The sequence below is a fragment of the Dromaius novaehollandiae genome, chromosome 5, assembly GCF_036370855.1.
Source record: "Dromaius novaehollandiae isolate bDroNov1 chromosome 5, bDroNov1.hap1, whole genome shotgun sequence".
NCBI lineage: Eukaryota > Metazoa > Chordata > Aves > Casuariiformes > Dromaiidae > Dromaius > Dromaius novaehollandiae.
In genome coordinates, this window is record NC_088102.1 from 56,954,316 (window position 1) to 56,972,941 (window position 18,626).

The 18,626-nt window shown below is 41.5% G+C and overlaps 1 protein-coding gene across 7 annotated transcripts in view; it reads right to left on the reverse strand.

The window, feature by feature from the left end:
• The window catches only part of MPPED2 (metallophosphoesterase domain containing 2), a 206,576-nt gene that overhangs the window by 100,838 nt on the left and 87,112 nt on the right, over positions 1–18,626 (reverse strand). For 4 of the 7 annotated variants that reach the window (XM_064512889.1, XM_064512887.1, XM_064512886.1 and 1 more), the window contains one exon: positions 4,553–4,796. In XM_064512889.1, coding sequence (XP_064368959.1) covers positions 4,553–4,680 — 128 coding nt within the window. In that variant the 5' untranslated portion in view covers positions 4,681–4,796. Of the gene's footprint in view, positions 1–4,552; positions 4,797–7,492; positions 8,352–8,400; positions 8,544–9,807; positions 10,128–18,626 lie in introns of those variants that run through there. The other 3 variants (XM_026122185.2, XM_026122194.2, XM_064512888.1) reach the window with 3 other exon arrangements.

Consider the following 18,626-nt stretch of genomic DNA (forward strand, 5'->3'; position numbering starts at 1 on the left):
TAGTCCTACTAATATACAACTCTATGTCTATACTCTTAAAATAAGAATATTCACAGGGGGAATTATTCCAGTACAGCAAGAGCAGTAAAATCACATAATTACAGATTGCCTAATGTATCTCCAGGCATGCATGAACTCATTTACAGGATACACTTCTGTAGCACTGAAACCTCTACCTTTCTTATTCCCCTAGTATTGAACTAAACCACACCCGAGTTTTAATGTACATTCAAAGGATCTTAAAGACAATCCACCAAACCATTCTGCTGAGATCTGAGCAAAGTTAATGAACTTAACCAAGAACTCATCTAAATGGATCAGTCTGCAGTAGTTTGGGTTACTGCTAGTACACCTCCACAGAACTCTCATGTCACCAGCTGGACCTGTCAACACAGGCATTTTTCACAAGAAACACAAAAATGCGAAGAAAAAAATTTATTTCACTCTTCTCTCTTTTTCTGAAAATCTGTTTGCGCGTAGGTGGAGTGGGGTAGGGCTGCTGGACCTAACAGGAAGGTTATTTACTTAAGTAAATTATTTTTCATTTAGATTTGTCCCATTTTTCTGGTCTGAGGAAAAGAAAGGTGAGACAGGCAAGATTCCACAAAGCTGAGCCATATTAATTTCTGTTAAATCAAAATGGTTAAATATCCACTGTGGTGGCTGCTGCTCAACAGCAGTTTTAAAAAAAAGGCGGGGGGGGAACAAGAGAGGGGGAACGAGAGAGCACCCTAGGTAACCAATTCATATACCTGATGAATTCAACTATCCCGAAGGCTTCGTCATTCTTACTTTCTCCTGCCATTGCCTTATGATAGTAGAAATTTTCTCTATCCTCTCTACTTCGAAGCTGCAGTTCCACAGGGCAACGGCTTGGGCAGCTTAACGCATACTGCCCATGCTCTGCTTCTCACAGCCTTCCGTGGGCTCCCAGCTCCTCCTGCGGGTGCTCATTGTGCCCCAAGGCTGCATCCTGCTGCTCCTCGCTGCTGCTGGTGGCAGCACCGACTGTGCAGCCTCATGCAACTACGTCGGGGTCTAAACATGCTTACAAGGTTTTTCTGCGTGTTTTCTTTTTAAATTTAATTATTTGGTAGGGTTTTTTTTTTTTTTTAAGTCACTCTGGTTCTCAGACCAGACTTATACTAAAGCCAAAAACAAAAAAAATCAGTTGCGCAGCAGAACTGAGAAGATAGCACTACGTGGAAGGAGCAAGAAGCAGTAACACCTAATACTGTATTTGCCTCTTAATGCTACAAATCCTAACACAAAAAAAGGAAAAGTACAAAAACTTTCAGAAAAAGAATAATCATTAAGAGGCAAAGAAAGGCATATTTTTATTATTATTATTATGATGATGTAGCCATCCTTCAAAGCAGGGAATGCAGATAATTCACTTAACTGAAATTAAATGAAAATAAACATGACTTGTACAAAACATTCAAATACAAATATTTAATAATATTTTTGGAGAATCAGTGAAACCAAGGTGTGGAGGTAAGAGAGGGGAACTTGCTACAAGATGTCCAAAACCAAACATGGTATCCCTTCATCCAAAAGAACTGGACAGTAAATATTGTCTTTAGAACACCTGCTCAAACATCAATTAGTATAAAAAAAAACAAACTGGAGAAATTGCTATAAAATGTGTACAGTACTTGAGTCTAAGTAATTGACAAAACTGCTACTATAATCAGCCTAAGCAAAAGGGAGCTTCAATATGTTGTCATTTACCTAATCATATCCTTAAATAAATTCACTAAGTAGCTCTGGTGTAAAAAAAAATATAAACACAATAAAAGAGAATTGTGTCCCTGCTGATTAAAGTACATGACACTATCATATGAAAGGCACTATATGAGAGTGGGAGAAGAGAAGGACATGTCTCAGGGAACAGGAAGCGTAATTGCAGTATTTCTCCATACATCAGTTTTATATTGGTGAGATTACACAAGCTTTCGGTCTATGCTACTGTGAGATGAGAATCAGGCCCAAAGAATACAAGGAACAGAAAAGGCTCACTACGTGCTGAGTATCCCTTTTTCTTTAAACCCAGCTCTCACCTTTGCAAATAAAGATGCATATTTAAAGAAATTACTTTAAAAAAACCTTCAGGAGAGAACATTGTTCCCTAACTGCAACCCACCACTGAATTATGGTATGCAGCAGTGCCCTGTAGCAATATATTGCCCTGCTATTCACGTACATGTCATAATGCTCAGGGTTTCTGTGACGCTTTTTATTCATTTCTCAACATTCCACCATTTTTTAAATAAATTTTTCCCTAGAATAAAACCTCAAACCTCCTCTTCTTATAGAAATGCATGCATTAATTTAAGATAACAAAAAAGAAAAGTGAAACTGTAAAACCAAACCAAAGCAAACAATCTTGGCAGCTGCAGCAATGTGGCGTTAACGAAGATACAACAGGGTAAAAGATCATGGTTTCTCTGTTATTGCTGCTTTTACAAATTTTTTTTCAGGACTTCTCACTTGATGATATCCTCTTTCAGAAGCATGCACAAGGCTCCCATTATAAAACCTGAGGAAGACTAACAAGCCCCCTCCCCAAGCTACAACATGCTCTCATTTTTTCCTCCCCAGAAATAACTCTACTGTTCTTACAGTCACACAGACCTGCAGCCTTAGTCTCATATTCACATCTTTCTTTTCCCCTACCTCAACGTTAGACACCTGCTAGGATCCTACTAGGATCCTACCTTTTTTCCCTTAAAAGTTTACTAAAATCCATCATTTGTTATCCAGTCCTACACCTAAAACGCATCTCCCATACTGCCACATCATCTTCTTCACTACTGTTTTTATTCTCTGAAGTTAACCCTCTTCCATTTTTTTTTTAATTTATGATGTAAGGGACTTTTCCCTCTTCTGCTTACTCCCTTCCAGCATGCCACACCCTTCCTTGAAACAGAATTACTGAATTTAAGAAAGCAGCGTTTTAGATAAAAATACTGTAAAAAAAAAAAATCACTATGATGTATTTTATAGTTTCAGTATTTATTTCAACTGTGCAATTCCTCCAATCTAATAAAGCATCTTCTAAGACATCTGTGACGTTAGTATCATTTATGAGATAAATTATTAGGAAAGTTGATGCCGTAATTATTTGTTCATTTCCAAAACAAAACACGAGTTGCTTTTAAAATGTTAAACATCATACTTATTCTGGCCTTAATTCAGCTCCCACAGGAATGAATGGCAATAAGAACGGGCCCTTTAAAACTGCTTTCTAAATCTTCATTGTTTATTCTGAACTCCTTCTATACATAGAATTTCTACTTAATGCCAGTCAGAAGTGTAGTCAGAGTACAAAATATACAGTAGAAATTCACGGACAAAATATCTGAACAGCGGATTGAGCAAGGGAAATATCATTTCTAAGAACAGAGTTACACAATTGTAGCAATAAATCACACGTGATTAATGCAAACTTTTCCGGCATTGAAAAGTCACATGTAGATACATGCGGACAGATACTCTTCAGCATCCTTCCTCAGGGAAGTTGCTTTTAGGCAGATTGTAACCACATGAAATCCTATTACAAGGTGTTAAACTCCTGTAACTGGGAGTCTTTGGTCAGGATTCTACATAACAAAAATGCAATGAGGTACTATACAACTTTTTCCACTCTTATGCAAAATCCTTATCAAACCCAAAAAACGTGACAACGTCCAAAATCCTGACCAACAATGGTACACAGGAGGTCAAGAGATGTCCCCTTTGTTTTAGTTTCATATGCTCTTCAGACTATTATCATTTAAAGAAAAAGAACCTTAACAGAAATAACTGATAAAGATCAAACTTAACTAAACAATGGAAAGGAAATTCAGAGTAAAAGCTAGTACTTAGCTCTTAACCCAAACCATTGTGCCTAGGTACCATGCTGCAAAATGATCCTACAAGTCATACAATATCCAAGAACAACAAGGTGAGGTAAGGAGCCTAAAGCTCCACATTTCCAAAGCTTTTGTTGGTATAAGTTCAGGCCATGACCATTATTTTAACACAGTATTTGTATTTCTTGGGACTAATTGTTCAGCAGTCTCCGATTCCTTTGTCCTCCTGGTTGCGAGTGGAATGCAGCATGCGGCACACGTTCCACTCACAAAGAAGGACAAAGGATTCAGTGATCAGGGGGACAATTAGTCCCAATTAGGCCTATTTCGCAGCTGAGTGTAAAGGGTGGGGGAAGGATGCTTAAATTTTAAAGCAATGGGTACCTCAGGCAAGTTAAAGTGAGATCACTAAAGTGATAAGTGTCAGAAAATGCACCCTCCTGTACATCACAGTACATTTCACCAAGTCGGTGGCATTGGTCCTGAGGCAGTCATATTCCAGAGATGATGGAGTGCTATGTCTCATGCACGCTGCATAAGAAATTTGGTAGCCCTTTTGCCTATTTGCTAATACGATTAACAAATTTTTCCAGTTTTCAACCCACTCCTTCACTATCAGTTCTCAATTTACAGACACACACACACACACACACACACACACACACACACACACAGACAAGATAAGTAATACTTACATATGCACATGTGGAGGCTGGAACCTGCTCTGATTAATATTGTAGTGTGTAAATGCCTGCGTTGGATTGGAGCTATATTCATCCACTGTTATGGTAACTTTGCCTTGAGAAGGAATTCCATGAGCCATCCTTCCTCCTTATGGACATGAGCAATTCACAACTTCCCAAGGCCGAGAGCAGGGTAGGGCATCGTGCTCCAGGCAGCTGCCAAGTCCAAGCACCTCCTCATCCACTCTGTGGACTTCTACGAAGAGACAAAAACATCAGACTTTGCTGAAGACATGAAGGAGATGAGATGTTAACCTACAGACACATTAGTCTACCCTATCCTGATTTCCATTCAAAGATCTTTTTTAAACTTCTGATGTACAATCACCTGACTATCTAACCATTGCTCTTCACAATTGTTTTACCACCTCATCATTTAACTCCATCATCATTAAATACATCTGAAGGATGAATGCTTTAAATAAGGCTTTGTTTATCTTCTACAAAAAAATCTGCATGGAAAGCCCTTGTTACTCCATATTTACTGTTCTTCTTTATTTCAAATAAACAACTTATGCTAAATACTACCATGAAAATTAAAAAGTAGGCCTAACCTCCTGAAGGACAAAGGCTTTCAATAAACGTACATACTTGTTTTCAATGCACTGTTTCAGCTCTGCAAAACAAGTTATGTTTGAGGAACTTTTGGAAACGGATGCAAGGTAGAAAATTTTACAATTGCATAACAAAAGGTAAACTCAAATACCTTTCAATCAAGGTTATTTGTCTCAAGAAAGACTAGTATTCAAACAAACTTGCCAAAATACCCATATTATAGTCTACTATCAATTAAGCAGTTTTGTATTCCTCAAACAGTAATGATTTGTTAAATTTAACAGCATCATTCTATGAATAAATATTTATGATGAAATGCACTCTTCCATCTATATGCTTCCTGCCTAAAGAACAGGTTTGCAATTCTCTAAAAGCAAGCATCAGTGCTCGTAAGTAAGACATCATTTAGGACAAATGCCGAGTGGTTTCCACACGTTCTATGTATTTTTGTATTCAGATTGTAAATGTTCTATGATACGAGCATAACGCTAACAGAAACTTCCCAAATTTTATCTCTGTTGTGTTTTGATTTCTCCAGTAAATAAAATGAAGGTAACATGGTTGCCCTCCTTCAGAGGGAATTTGTGAAAATTGAAGTGCTGATGTTTGAAGAATACTTTCAAGATGAGTTCTACAAAAGCACTGCTCATGACATAAATCCTCAGCTGGGGCACACCACCATAGCTTCAATGACTTAAATGAAATTATGACAACTTAGATCAATTGATCTGCCATTTAATTGTTATATACAGTAACAACTTTTTCATATCTGTATGCAATTTACAAAAGCAAACCTGTACTTACTGTGAAGAAAAACAGGTAAGAAAGAGAAGAGAATGATCTGAGCCCCAGGCATCAAACTAAGCAATATTTTTCCAGGGGGATGCTCCTGGACTTCTCTTAGCTCCCAGACAGAAATGTGTTTGCCATGTGTAACGTTACACATTTGGAATCTTTGATTTGTATTCAAAATATATTTTTAATACAAAGACTAATTTCCAGTTTGGCACAAAGTACGATAAAAATGCCCTGCAAATGGCAGATGGCCTGCTATAGGCCATTTATTTTATTATTTTACAACCTCAGGCCTACGTAGGCTTCCATATGTTAGTTGGGTTAAGACATTCTGCAACCTTCATTTCAGTAATTGGGTTCTACTCTTCATCTTCTTTATCAGCAAAAAGTAGGCAAGATGAAACTAAACCATAAAGTTCCATCTAAAAACTGAGTTACTTGTGACATAGTATATCTCAGTAACTAAGGTAATGGTTTGCTCTTTATAATAACCTGCTCTTGTAAGAATAAGCGCAATAGTTTCAGGGGTAAAAATCAATAAGGTGGGCTTTATTAAATCAAATCTTTGCTGTCTTAGTATGATGTAAGATATGTACACCAACTGCCTACAAATCATAATATAGTGGTTACCATACCAAGTTTGCAGCTGTTTCCTTAATTTCCCTCACAATTATATTTTACTGTTATTTTGCATAACAGTAAAACACAACACCTGCTTCAAATTGCAGTCCTGTTCCAAGTACTGTAACTCTTTTGAGATACAAACTATGAAGAGTGTGCAGCACAGAACAGCATAATTGCCCTGCACTGAAAAGTAAATACAAATGAAAACATTTTCCTGTTAGAGAAATGACTATCATTAACAAGAATGCTAGCCATCAAAGCTCCAAAGAAAAAAAAATTTTTTAACACAGTAAGAACTTTAATGTTTGCATAAATTAAGTAGTATGAAAATTGTACTTGTTTTTTTTTTTTTTGCAATTAAATAGCTACTATATAAAACAGAAAGCGTTAAACCAACCAGAAAAAATATGCTTGAAGTTTTAGAAAAGCTAAATCACAGTAGTTTCAGTAATCTAGCATAAGACAGGTCAGAAGATTAAATTTCATATTACAGTTTACTCAGGGAAAAAAAATCTAATTTGTTGATGGCTGAATTTCACATAAAGATAACAATAAGCATTTTTACAAGGTTTACAACAATCTGTTACAGAAAAATTTCAACTGGCATAAAACGAATGATAAGAGGATACTTAACTAGCTATATTAAGTATATTAGAGTTGACTTTCAATATAATATTAAGTACAGAAGCTGTAATTGCTTCCCACTGTTCCCATCTTTAATCCTAAGAATAAATCTGTACACTTAAAGAGGACAAAGCCAAACAAAGCAACCTGTCAAAATGAAACTCAAAAACAAATACCAGATCTGGGGAAAAAAAACCCAAAACCCCAAAGCTGACTTGGGTGTCAATTTGCTAATTTCCCTTTAGAGCTCTACACAGTACTACAGCTCACCTCCCAAAAGTGTCTAATTATTACCTTCATTAATGCGAACTTCTTTGAAGAAAAAGTCAAACAGGAGCAGAATACTTCAAAACTTTCAACACAAATTTATTTTAGGCCCATGAAAAAAAGGCTATTTTTCATCACTACTATTCTTCTTTCCCCACCATAATCACTCTTTGAAGACTACATAGAGGAGATCAGTACGAAAGAATAAAAGTTGCATGATTTTTCACTACTGACAAGTACAGCAACGTGAAGTATTTTACAATCCTTATGTAGCAAATTTTAAGTAATTATATTAAAAAGCCTAAATAAATAATTTTAAAAATTGTCTGAATTTTCCCAAATACAGTAGTTATCCCGGGATATCATCTTCCAGTGAGAATTTATAGTGACACTGACAAGACATGTGCTATTGTATGTTTTGATTCAGTTTTTAGGGTATAAAAGTAAAGGTACAAAACGGAGACTCCCCCCCCACCCCCCAAAAGGGGGGATACAAACTTATGCACAACTAATTTTAAATCAATACAATACTAAAGTATCTTAAAACCATCATAAAACATACATAGTTAGGGAACGTTAAAACAGTATTAAATTTCACGGAAAACTGTACATACAAGCACTACGTATGTGCACACACATACATGTATATGAAAAACACATTTTCCTCAAATAAAATATTTACACCTTCCTAATCTGAATTTCAAAAAAAATGTTTTCTAACTGGTATTGCATTATTAAAAAAAAAGAAACAGAAACGCAAGAGAAGGAAAGGGTTAATTTGGTGTCAACACCTTCTGTTGATAAATCCACTATTCCGACGCTGTTAGAACAACAAAACATGTTAGATAAATACGAAACGCAGGCACCGGCGGCTGCAATAACCGCTCAGAAAAGAAGGCAGCCCCCTCCTCCCCCGGTTTCTCACAGCTTATTACCACACGCTTCGGTGATTATTTAACAACTGCCCCAATAGTCCCCGCGATGCTGCGCTACAGTTTGCAGGCAACTCCAGGCTCCATCCGAGCCACTAAGTCCAGCGCAGGGGCGGGGGGAGGCGGGTTACGCCTCTCCCCGGCCCGGGGGGGCGGACCGCGGCCCTTTCGGCGGGGGGACCCCGGTACCTAGGCGCCCCCTCGGCGGCGGCGGCGGCCGCCGCCGCCGCCGCCGCCGCCGCCCCGGCCCCGGCCCCGGCCCCGGCCCTGCCCCGCGGGGCGCCGGGCTCGCCCCCCGCCGCCGCTGACTGATGGCTGAGGGCGGCCAATCTCCGGCGCGGCCCCGGCCCGGCGTGTGCCGCAGCCCCCGGCCCGCCGCCGCGCACCGCCCCCACCGCTTCTCTGCGCTGCTTTGCCACCCGGGGGGCATTTCTGCAGTTTTTGTGTTGTACGGGTTTTTACGCACAAAGTTTACATCAGCCTTTTCCCCCCTCCCCGCAATTGCAAAAAAACTCAAATGATTTTTTTTTTTGGGGGGGGGCAGGGATGAAATAAACTCCAGTGGACCGAGGGTGAGCGCAGCCAGAGAGCGAGGGCGGGGTTATCCCAGCAGCATCAATCTCAATTTCTCCCCTGCACCTCGCCCCCCCCCAGCTTCCAAGTGCTTTAGGCCTCTGGGATCAGGGTTTCAAGGCAGGCTGTGAAAGGCAGCTCTCTCGCCTGCGAAACAGAGGGGAAACTCCGCCGGGGAACGGGAAAGCAGCCCGCTTGCCATCGTTACTTTTACGGCGTGCCGCCGCCCGCCGCGCGGGGAGCCCCGTCTCCGCCGCCGAAGCCAGGGCCGCCCCCCGCGGCCCCGCTCTCCGCGGCCGCTCCGCGCTGCGCCCGCCGGGGCTGCCGCCCGCCCGCCCGCCCCAGCCAGCACAATGCTCCCGGCCTACCCTCCCTGTCCCGCTCCTGCGCCCAGCCCATCACCCCGCCGCCCCGGCCCCATCCCGCGGCCAGGCCACTTCCAGCACAGCCTCCCCCGGACGAGGAGGCGGGCGGCGGAGGGCGGCGGGGCACGGCCTGCGGGAGGCAGGGCAGGGCAGGCTCGCGCGGCGCCGCCGAAAAATCCGCCCTCCCGCCGGGAAAGCCCCGCGGCCCCGCCGCCGCGCCACCCCGACCCGCCGGGCTGCAAGCAGTCACGGCGGGGAAGGCAGGCAGGCGGAGCCGGCGGCCGCTTTTACCCTTATTATTGTTTGGAGGAGGCTGGCCCCGGCGCCGCCGCCAGAGCCGCTGCCCGCTCCCCCCGCACTTGCCCATGACACGGCACCTCTAACCCGCGGCTTTGTGCGCCGCTGCCTCCCGTCGGACCCCCCCGGCACGCAGACACCGGCACCCACGCCGCGGCGCCCCGGGGCCGCTCACCTCCCCTCTTCCCTCCGCCGCCTCTCGCTGCGGGTCGGCGATGCCTTCAGCGCGGGCAACGGGGCCGCTCCATGGGGCTGCGGGGGCGCGGCCGGGGCAGAGCCTGCGCCCGACCCCGCGGCGGTGCCCGGCGGCGGCCTGGGTGCGGGGCGGCGGCGGCGGCGGCGGGCGCGGTGCAGTGAGCGGGACTGCCACTGGGGTCAGGGAGCAGGCACCAGGAAACACGGCGGCCACGGAGCGCTGCTCGCACACACGCGCGCACACACACACCCCCCCACACACACCCGCACGCACGGCTCCTCCCGCCGCCTCGCACTTCACCCCCCCGGCCAGGGAGGGAGGGAGCGGCGAAGCGCTGCTGCATTTCCCAAGTGCGGCAAAGCCTCCCCCCGCCGAGCCGGCAGGAGAGGCCGGCAGGAGCAGCCGCTCTGCCGCCGCGCCGGGGTCAAGGTGGGGAGACCCGCCGCCACAAAGCCGGGGCAGGGGGCAGCGCCCGCGGGGAGGCGGGCGCCCGGCTCGCACCCCCTCCCCCAGAGCCGGCCCGGCACCACGCACCGCTGCTCGGGGCTTCTCCTCGGGCGAGCTAGCTCACTACATACGTACGTACGTATGTACATAAATATAACCCTCGGGGGGGCGGGGGGCGATAAAAAACAAACTCCAAAGAGGTTTTTCACATGTTCCGCACATTTCATCGCTAGAAATTAATGCAGTGGTCTGTTCCTCCTGTCAAGAAGCTAACCTCTGCCATCAAAAGAAAACATAAAGAAACATTCGCGTACCGTCATCAGTTTAACCTGAACATTGTTTGAGGGCGGTTCTTTTTTTAAAGGACAAAATGAGATTTTCCTTACAAACAAACAAACAAACCCCAGCACTTGTATCAACAGCCACAACAGTAACGAAGTAAAGAGGAGACCTGTTTGCTCTTCTCCTCTGAAGACAACGGCCGGGAAGAGGACTTCCACAACCCTACACTTACAGCACAAGGAAAAGGGAGAATTTTCCAAACAATTATGAAAATCAAACTGACAGAAAAATAAAAGCTCCTAGCAGGCCTCTAAGATACATAGCCTGTAGTCTACTACATATTTTAAAATAATTTTGATTCTGGCTGACCTTTGGATATGCACGGCAACTAGAGAGGTTTTTCTTTGTTGTTGAAAACAATGAGAAGGATCTAGGGTACTGCTAGACAGAAACCCACTAGGATGGATGGGCCTGTTTAGAAACATGGCAAATTAAGAAAAATCAACCTGAAAAAAATTAAATTGCATAACTTTTTCCATGTTTGACAGGAGACCTTCCTGTGTCATTTGCTATTATTATTGTTTTCCCTCTTAATAGAAGCAAAGCACTGTGAACCACCAAAGGAAAATGCTTGTTTTAGACTAAATGGTCCACAGATGAGTCGTCCTTATCGAAGCAACCTTTTCGAGGACCGTTTGCCTGAAATGGAGTCTGAGGCCATAGTTTCAAGAATATTTTTAGCTGACTTCTTCTGGCACTCTTGTAAAATAAGCATTCACCCCACTTATCCCACCTCCGTCCCTGCACAAGCACTTGTGTGAAAACACTGAACCCCATCAGGGAAAGTGATCCAGTAAGCGTCAGAGAAAAGCAGGCTGTTTCAGTGTGGGTCAGCCTCCCCATCTGATTCATTTGATCAGTGCATAAAGGCCCGTGCTGGAACAAGGCAGGGAGCAAGATGAGCAACTGGAGACACATGCAGGACAGGACAGCTTCATGTGGTGCCAGTGCCAGCTTAAATGCAAAAAGCCTTGGGGGGGGGGGGGCGGTTTGATCCAGAAAAGCACTGCAGAACCTGCTGCGCCCATTCTCTGCAGTTGCATCAGGAAGACTTTTCCTGTATTTGTGACCCTGTACCACATCTAGAGCCCCCAGCACTACAGAAAGGAGCTTCCAGCACAGGAGAAACAGGGTAAAAAATCTGGGCAGGTAACAGGCCTGGGAATTAGAAAGCTCAAGGACTTTATCTGTGACACCTTGTATGGAGGGAGACAAATCAGACATTACCACAGTGTCTCAGTTTCCTAGTACTGAAATAAGCATTTGCCTCATCTGCAAGTCCTCTTATAAAGTAAAGCATGTGCCTTAAAAGTTACTTTACTTGGTTTAGTGAAGCTATTCCCAAAGTATTATCCTACATGACTCAGGAGCGGGACCTGATTCTAAGGCGACATCTTTTTCACAGTACTAAATGTTCAGCAACACCACCAAGCTGTAATACAGCCAAGGGGAGCATTGTTTTTATTATGTGACTCAGCAAACTCATCAAGAAGAGCACAGAATGAAACTCTTTATTTTAACAAACTACTTGTTTTCTGTTTTCCCTGAGAACAGTACATTTTCTAAAGAAGTACCCACTTTTAGAAATGTGTTGGCCCTGCAGCTGCTACCTGAGAGAAAAATATTTTTCTTAAACTGATCAATGGGTTTTCTGAGGAAGACAGTTTCATTTCTTTGCCTTTCTTTTCTAAATTACAAGAGCAACATCAGAATGCAAGTATGTAAGTATAGAAAATGTATCTTTATTGTGGCTAGAATGTATATATTACTACACACTTGACATGAGAATCTCAGAGAGAAATCTGAAAACTTAAGAAGTAAACAAGCTGTTTGAGTGTCACAGGACTGATATTTCTAGTTGGGAGAAATTCAAAATACTGAACAGGTAGCTTTTGTTTACTTTAATATTTCCTATTTGTGATGTTAGAAGTGTGTATTATGTTTTTAAACCTTAGTCATGTTCAAGGGTTGCTCTGAATTTTGTTCTTTCACTTTTAAAAATCCAAAGTGACTATTATCAAATGTACAAGTGAAGCTGATGCAGGTCAAAAAATCATAAAGCATTAGAGTTTCATTAAAAACATACATATTCTTCAAAATCCATCATCTCTAGTATCCTTCACAGGTACTACTGTGTTCAGTTTTAAGCTAAACACAAGAAGGACCAAAAACTTGAGACACACACAAAGCAGTCCAGAGTCCAGCCATGGAAATCCATCTCACATTGCTCTTTGCTTTGGGGAAAATGTTCCCTAATATCTGTAAAGCTATATAATAAGAAAGGCATTATTTAAAGTCTGTCTCTAGGAACTCATTCCCTGAATACTTAAAACTTTTGAGTGATCTTTTATACAGAAAGAAAGAAAAAAAATCCTTTCGAATGTACATATGATATTGGTCTGCAGTTACAGTACTGACCTGAGACAAATCCTGCCCAGTCATCCTGCATCATGCACCATATGTCATCACCCTGCACCATTATCATGCTCCACAATTTGCTGTGTGTCATTCTCTGAGACTTCTCTGAGAATAAGGTACTATTCCATCTGACCAAAAGAGGCAAGACCAGATTACAAGGCCATGTTACACAGTATAAAATGACCAATTTTGCCATTTTAAGGATGTTTCCTCAACTCCCCTACTCCTCTGCCACTTATTTCCCCTCCTACTTCTCAAGGATAGAAGCCACACAAGAAGAACAAATTCAGTTAAAAAATAATAATAATTAAAAAAAAATCAAGTCCCCTTCCTAAAAGGGAAAAAAGGTTTTAAGGCAGATCAGTTCCCCAGTCTGGTTCACAGTACAGTCTGACAAATACTTATGCTGGCATAATATAGACTGCAGCAGTCTGCAGTGCAGAACCAAGACCGGCACAGAACATGCCACACTTTCTTTGAAAGTCAGGCCATGGTTTCATGCTATCTTTTAGTTTGGACACAGTATCAGAGGGGTGGGGGGTGGGGGTTTCTTTTTTCTTTTTCTTTTCTCTTTTTTTTTTTTCCTCAATACATGTATTTTGTGGATGTTTAGCCATTTTAAGACCAGAGTGGTGAGGGTTCTCGTTTGTGCTGCAGGGACAAACAGATTTTAGCCCACAGAGACTAGGACACGTTGATCAGCTAGTAAATTACCTACAGGATTCTACAATAAGTATTTTGCTTTGCTTTGCTGTTTTACAAAAGGAGAGTTTTATCCAGTGGACATTCACTGGTAGCAAACTACACTGAAGTTACTGGATTCACCATGTTTCAATGCAGACCATTGTGATTCTGCCATGAATCATAACCTAACAGGCCCCTTCCCCTCAGTAAAGTAGATATTCCTCAGTAACTGTGGAACAGAAGACATCTGGGGGAAACTAATGTGTTGGTTTAGACCTTATACCCCACTGAGCAGCTATTACATTCCAAATTTTCAGTGTAGTTGGATGGATGAGAAGCTCCATTGCTCTCTTCCTCCTTTTATAGTCTGACAGTCACTGAACATTTGGTGTGCATTCTGGCCAAGAATATGAATACAACAGAAAAACGCAGTACTGGATTAAAAAAAGACTAAAAAACAAAAGCCAGAAGATTCCAGCTTTGAAGACTCAGACTGCAGTTCTTTTAGCTCTTAGGATCTAGCAGCTAATTAAACCCTAAAAACTGAATTCAAAAGCCAATGCCTCTTGGCTTTAGATTTTTATAATCTTTTGTTATGAATTTTTATCTTTTTCTCTCGCAAATACGAGCTCTAGACACTAACCTGTTCAGCACTGCAGTAAATACTACATCTTCAGGAAGAATCCACAGCCTGTCTTCTTCCCTCTCCTTGTAAGAGCACCAGCTTTCTGAGAAAAGGACAATTCTTACAAGCAAGTGAAACTCAAGTCTTCTGTCAGAATCTCCAGACAGAGAGGAACAGATCATTGTAATGCTGATAGAGCATCAAGTAAGACTACTGAAGGAAATATCACCAGTTGTCCTCTGGGCATTCTTTTTATATTCGATGGACCAGAACATTGTCACAGGATAATGGCTGTCTGCTGCCTTGCCCGATTAAATTAAATTAAATATTTGATTGGAACATTCCCACTTGCTCTCTGCAGAAATAAAAAGTGATGCAAAAAAGCTGCAGGTGAATCACTTGCCCTTCTAAAAATTCCCAGTGTAACTGCAAGTCAGTGTACCTAGAGAAGAAACTGTTCCTTCTAAATTTTTGGTTTTGAGCATTCTACAAAACATTCTTTTTTCAAAATGAAGAAGGAAGTCTGGGTGATTTATTCCTTCATAGCAGAGCAGTGACTGCAGTTTTGTACATACATTAAGATGAAAATACCGTTTGAGGCATGGTAGTTATTGCAAAGACATTACTGCAGGAACACTTAGGTTTACTCCCAGACACTGAGACTCAAGACACACACTACACAGAAAGGTTATGCAAATGACAAGCTCCATGAACTGAAATTCCTGCAGATAGAGGAGAATTCTCCTCTCTATTCCCATAAGAAACTCCCTATTGCACTTACTAAACTTACATATGAAATTCTCCTCACCATCAGCCAAAAATCCACACAGAAAACAAATTGCAAAACTGAAACAGACCTTACCTCACAGTGAAAATAAATTTACATGGTGGTGCAGAAAAGAGAATATTATTCCTATTTCATCTTGAAAATTTATTGAAGGCTGCAGATTTAACTGAAAATTCATCTGCTGATGACTGTTGTCAACAGTTGCTAGAGTTAACCTCCCTTACATCCAAACAAATAGGCACCCGAGCTTCACTTCATGCTGTGCATAATTAAATCTATGCTTTTGACAAACATAAGAACCATGGTCTCCAGCATATCTGCATCTAGTTCCAGTTTACAGACTCCAAATTACCTTTGAGCCAGGGATAGCACCCTTTATAGAAAATTGTAAGGAACTGTAGAATAAACATTACGAAAAGCTTTCCAAGGGGGTCAGGTGTTCCAACATGGAGATCTCTCCAATTTGAACACAAAGTTAAGAACAAGCCTCCCTAAAAGCAGGAAAAGATTTTCACAGTCATTTCCAGTTTTGTCACTTTGAACAGTAACACCACTGATCCAAAGGTACGTTCAACCTAGAGCCTGAAGGCAAAATCTTTATTATTTGTTAACTCTCATAATTATTAAACACTGCTATACAGAAAACAGTGCAGGATAATCAAGAAGCCCACACTGTGTGGCAAGAGAAATAAGCTTCAATTTGCATGCAGTGCTCTCTAATTTAAGACAGAGTTCTGGAATGAAATGGATAAAATCTTACGGTGTATTCTCTGGTTAATGTTCATTTTTATCCCTTGATTTGACTTTTTAAAAATCAATATTCTGTAGCAGTTATTGTCTAGATTTTCAATGCATGCAAGCTGAAACCACTTGCTAAGAACTGAGTGATTCTATATTGCCTCAGACACTCTAGGAAAAAATCCCCTATTCCAGTTATTGTCTAGCATTTGAGTTTGATATTGGCAGACTGGTCCCTGCGTGTCTTTGAGGCATATGGAAATTGATGATGAAAGTGTCTAGTATAACTAGAAGTATAATTTGATGAAAACTGAAGCAGTGAACTGTGAGAAACTGCTAAATCAGTGTCATCAAACTCCGCTTCAAAAATAATGAAACAGAAATACTACTAGCATATGAGAAACGCAGGGCAAGGACTATGAAACCAGAGAGTAAATGCAAAAACTAAGGAAACATGTAAGGTATTACTTTAATTGTTATTATTGAAACACATGCTCAAAATACTGCACAACATTCCTGTCCAAATTCGCTTTAGGGAGAAAGTGACATCATGTCTCCTCCAAACTGTTCAAATAGAAAACTTGGCACAAGCTCTTCCAATAGAACACCACGTTTGGCCCTGGCACTCTTGCCTGTCTACCTGCAATCACGTGCAAAGTAACAGCAGCACTGTTGTCAATGCAAATCCTAGTTATAGCTCAAGTCCCTTGGGGTGACAGAAAAAGACCAAAATAGAAAACATATTACAGTTTTAAAGTAATAAGATTGCTAAGGAAAATAAAACAAATGTAACCTCAGAAGTAAGATGACATTTATTGCCTAAAAGTTAACAATTGCTGAAGCTATAAAAGTACTCTATAAATAAGACCTGAAGATGGCAGTGAAAAGATCCTCATATTGCTTTATTCAGGCATTTGAATGAAAATAAAACAGACAAAGTTAGATAGAAATCTGGAAGCAAGAGGGCAAAGGAAGAAAATATCCTAGGTTTTAAGGGTTTGCCTACATCAGTAAACACACCTGAACTATTGAAAAACATTAATGATTCTATTCAGTTGTACCTGTGTCTTGAGACTCTGACATACATACATACATATATATATACACACACACACACACACTCACTCACTCTAGAAAGGGGTATAAGCTTGCACATTCAAGGGCTTGCCAGAAAATTTGTACAAAAAGATCACAGGGAGACAGAGACAGCTGGAAAAATTGGAGCAGGGGCTCCGATTTTCATGCCAGTGTTACACCTAATGCAAAGGGAATGCAGACGATGGACTACAAACTATATGTTACTCCTCCTGCCACTTAGCCATGTACTTGTAGAGCTAAACACAAATCAGGATGTAACAAGAAAACCCTAAAATATTAGAAAATGCGCTAGTGTAGATGAAAATACTTATGTCAAGATATTTATTACAATAGTATCAACATTTTTATGTACAAAAGGAAACCCTCAAGATCAAGCGGTGGCTAAGGATACCAAGCACTATTTTCTATAAAGTGCAGCATGATTTGTAAATTTAACTGAATTATATTTGCAACCTCATCATGACATGCACATAGCAGAGAACATGAAATAAAAAAGTTCTACAAACAAACATCTCTTAAAGGTCCTCTATCATGCTTTACAAGAATCACAACAAGACGTTTCTGCACATGGATTTATGCAATTTAATTATCAATATGCCTAATTAGAAAATTGTGTTAATAAGCAACTAGAAGACTTCTTTATGTTAGAGGATATACAGATAGGAAACTTACTAGAAAAAGAGTCAAATCCTGAGAGGATTTTCTGGTAAGGCATTTAAGTTTCTAAAAGGAATCCAGGCATGATTTCCACAGGTTTTGATATCATCCTTTTTCCAAGAGGTGATTCCAAAAATCTACGTGTTAAAAGTCATTTTCTCCATTAGTTCACTGTTAGCCCAAATTATACATTTCAGGAGCCTTCTTTTATCTCCACCCCCTCCTCCTCCCCAGACATACTGATCTGACCCCAATTCCATCTTTTGTAGTGTCATTCAAACCTGCGATCTTATTCTAAAATATGCCCTCTAAACCAGAAACAGTTTGTAAACATCAGGTTCACTTAGGATTTAACCAAGGTACCTTTGCATCTGCCTAGGAGTCCCACTGATTTCTGTAGTGCTTTCACACTTGCATACACCACAGCCTTTGACAGTGGTTGAGGGGCACAGTAGAGTCACAGTGTCTCTTTGTAGCACCCCCATAATCACAATGGCCTATCCAGTGAGAGCCTCAGCTCTAGAGAAGCAGAGTGGAAAGGGAAAGGATTAAAAATGTAAAAATGGTAGAGCAGAAGACAAAGGAAAAAGCAGAGATTCAGTTCTAAACTTTCCACAAGCTCAGTGGCACAGAGAGATCCAGTATGGGACTAAGCCTGCAAAACTCTATAGCTTACCCTTCTACGGCAAATGCAGACACAAACCTTCCTTAGATCAGCTGATGTCTCTATAACCAGATGCTAGATAAACTAATAAACTGACAATGACTCTTTTGCATTTAGAACAAGCTGTTAACCTTAAAAAGGTCAAAATCTAGAATAAACCTGGACAGAGGTATGTTTAAGTTTCTGCCCAAGCTTCTGTTTAAGGCTATACTTAATGCTGTTGGTTCAGAAAGCAAACCTGTAGAATAACCTTCATCCCACTGAAGTCCTTGCCTTCACTTCTAGCTAAATTGATGCCACTGAAAGGAGTACGTTCTGCCCTGCCTCAAGATCAGACC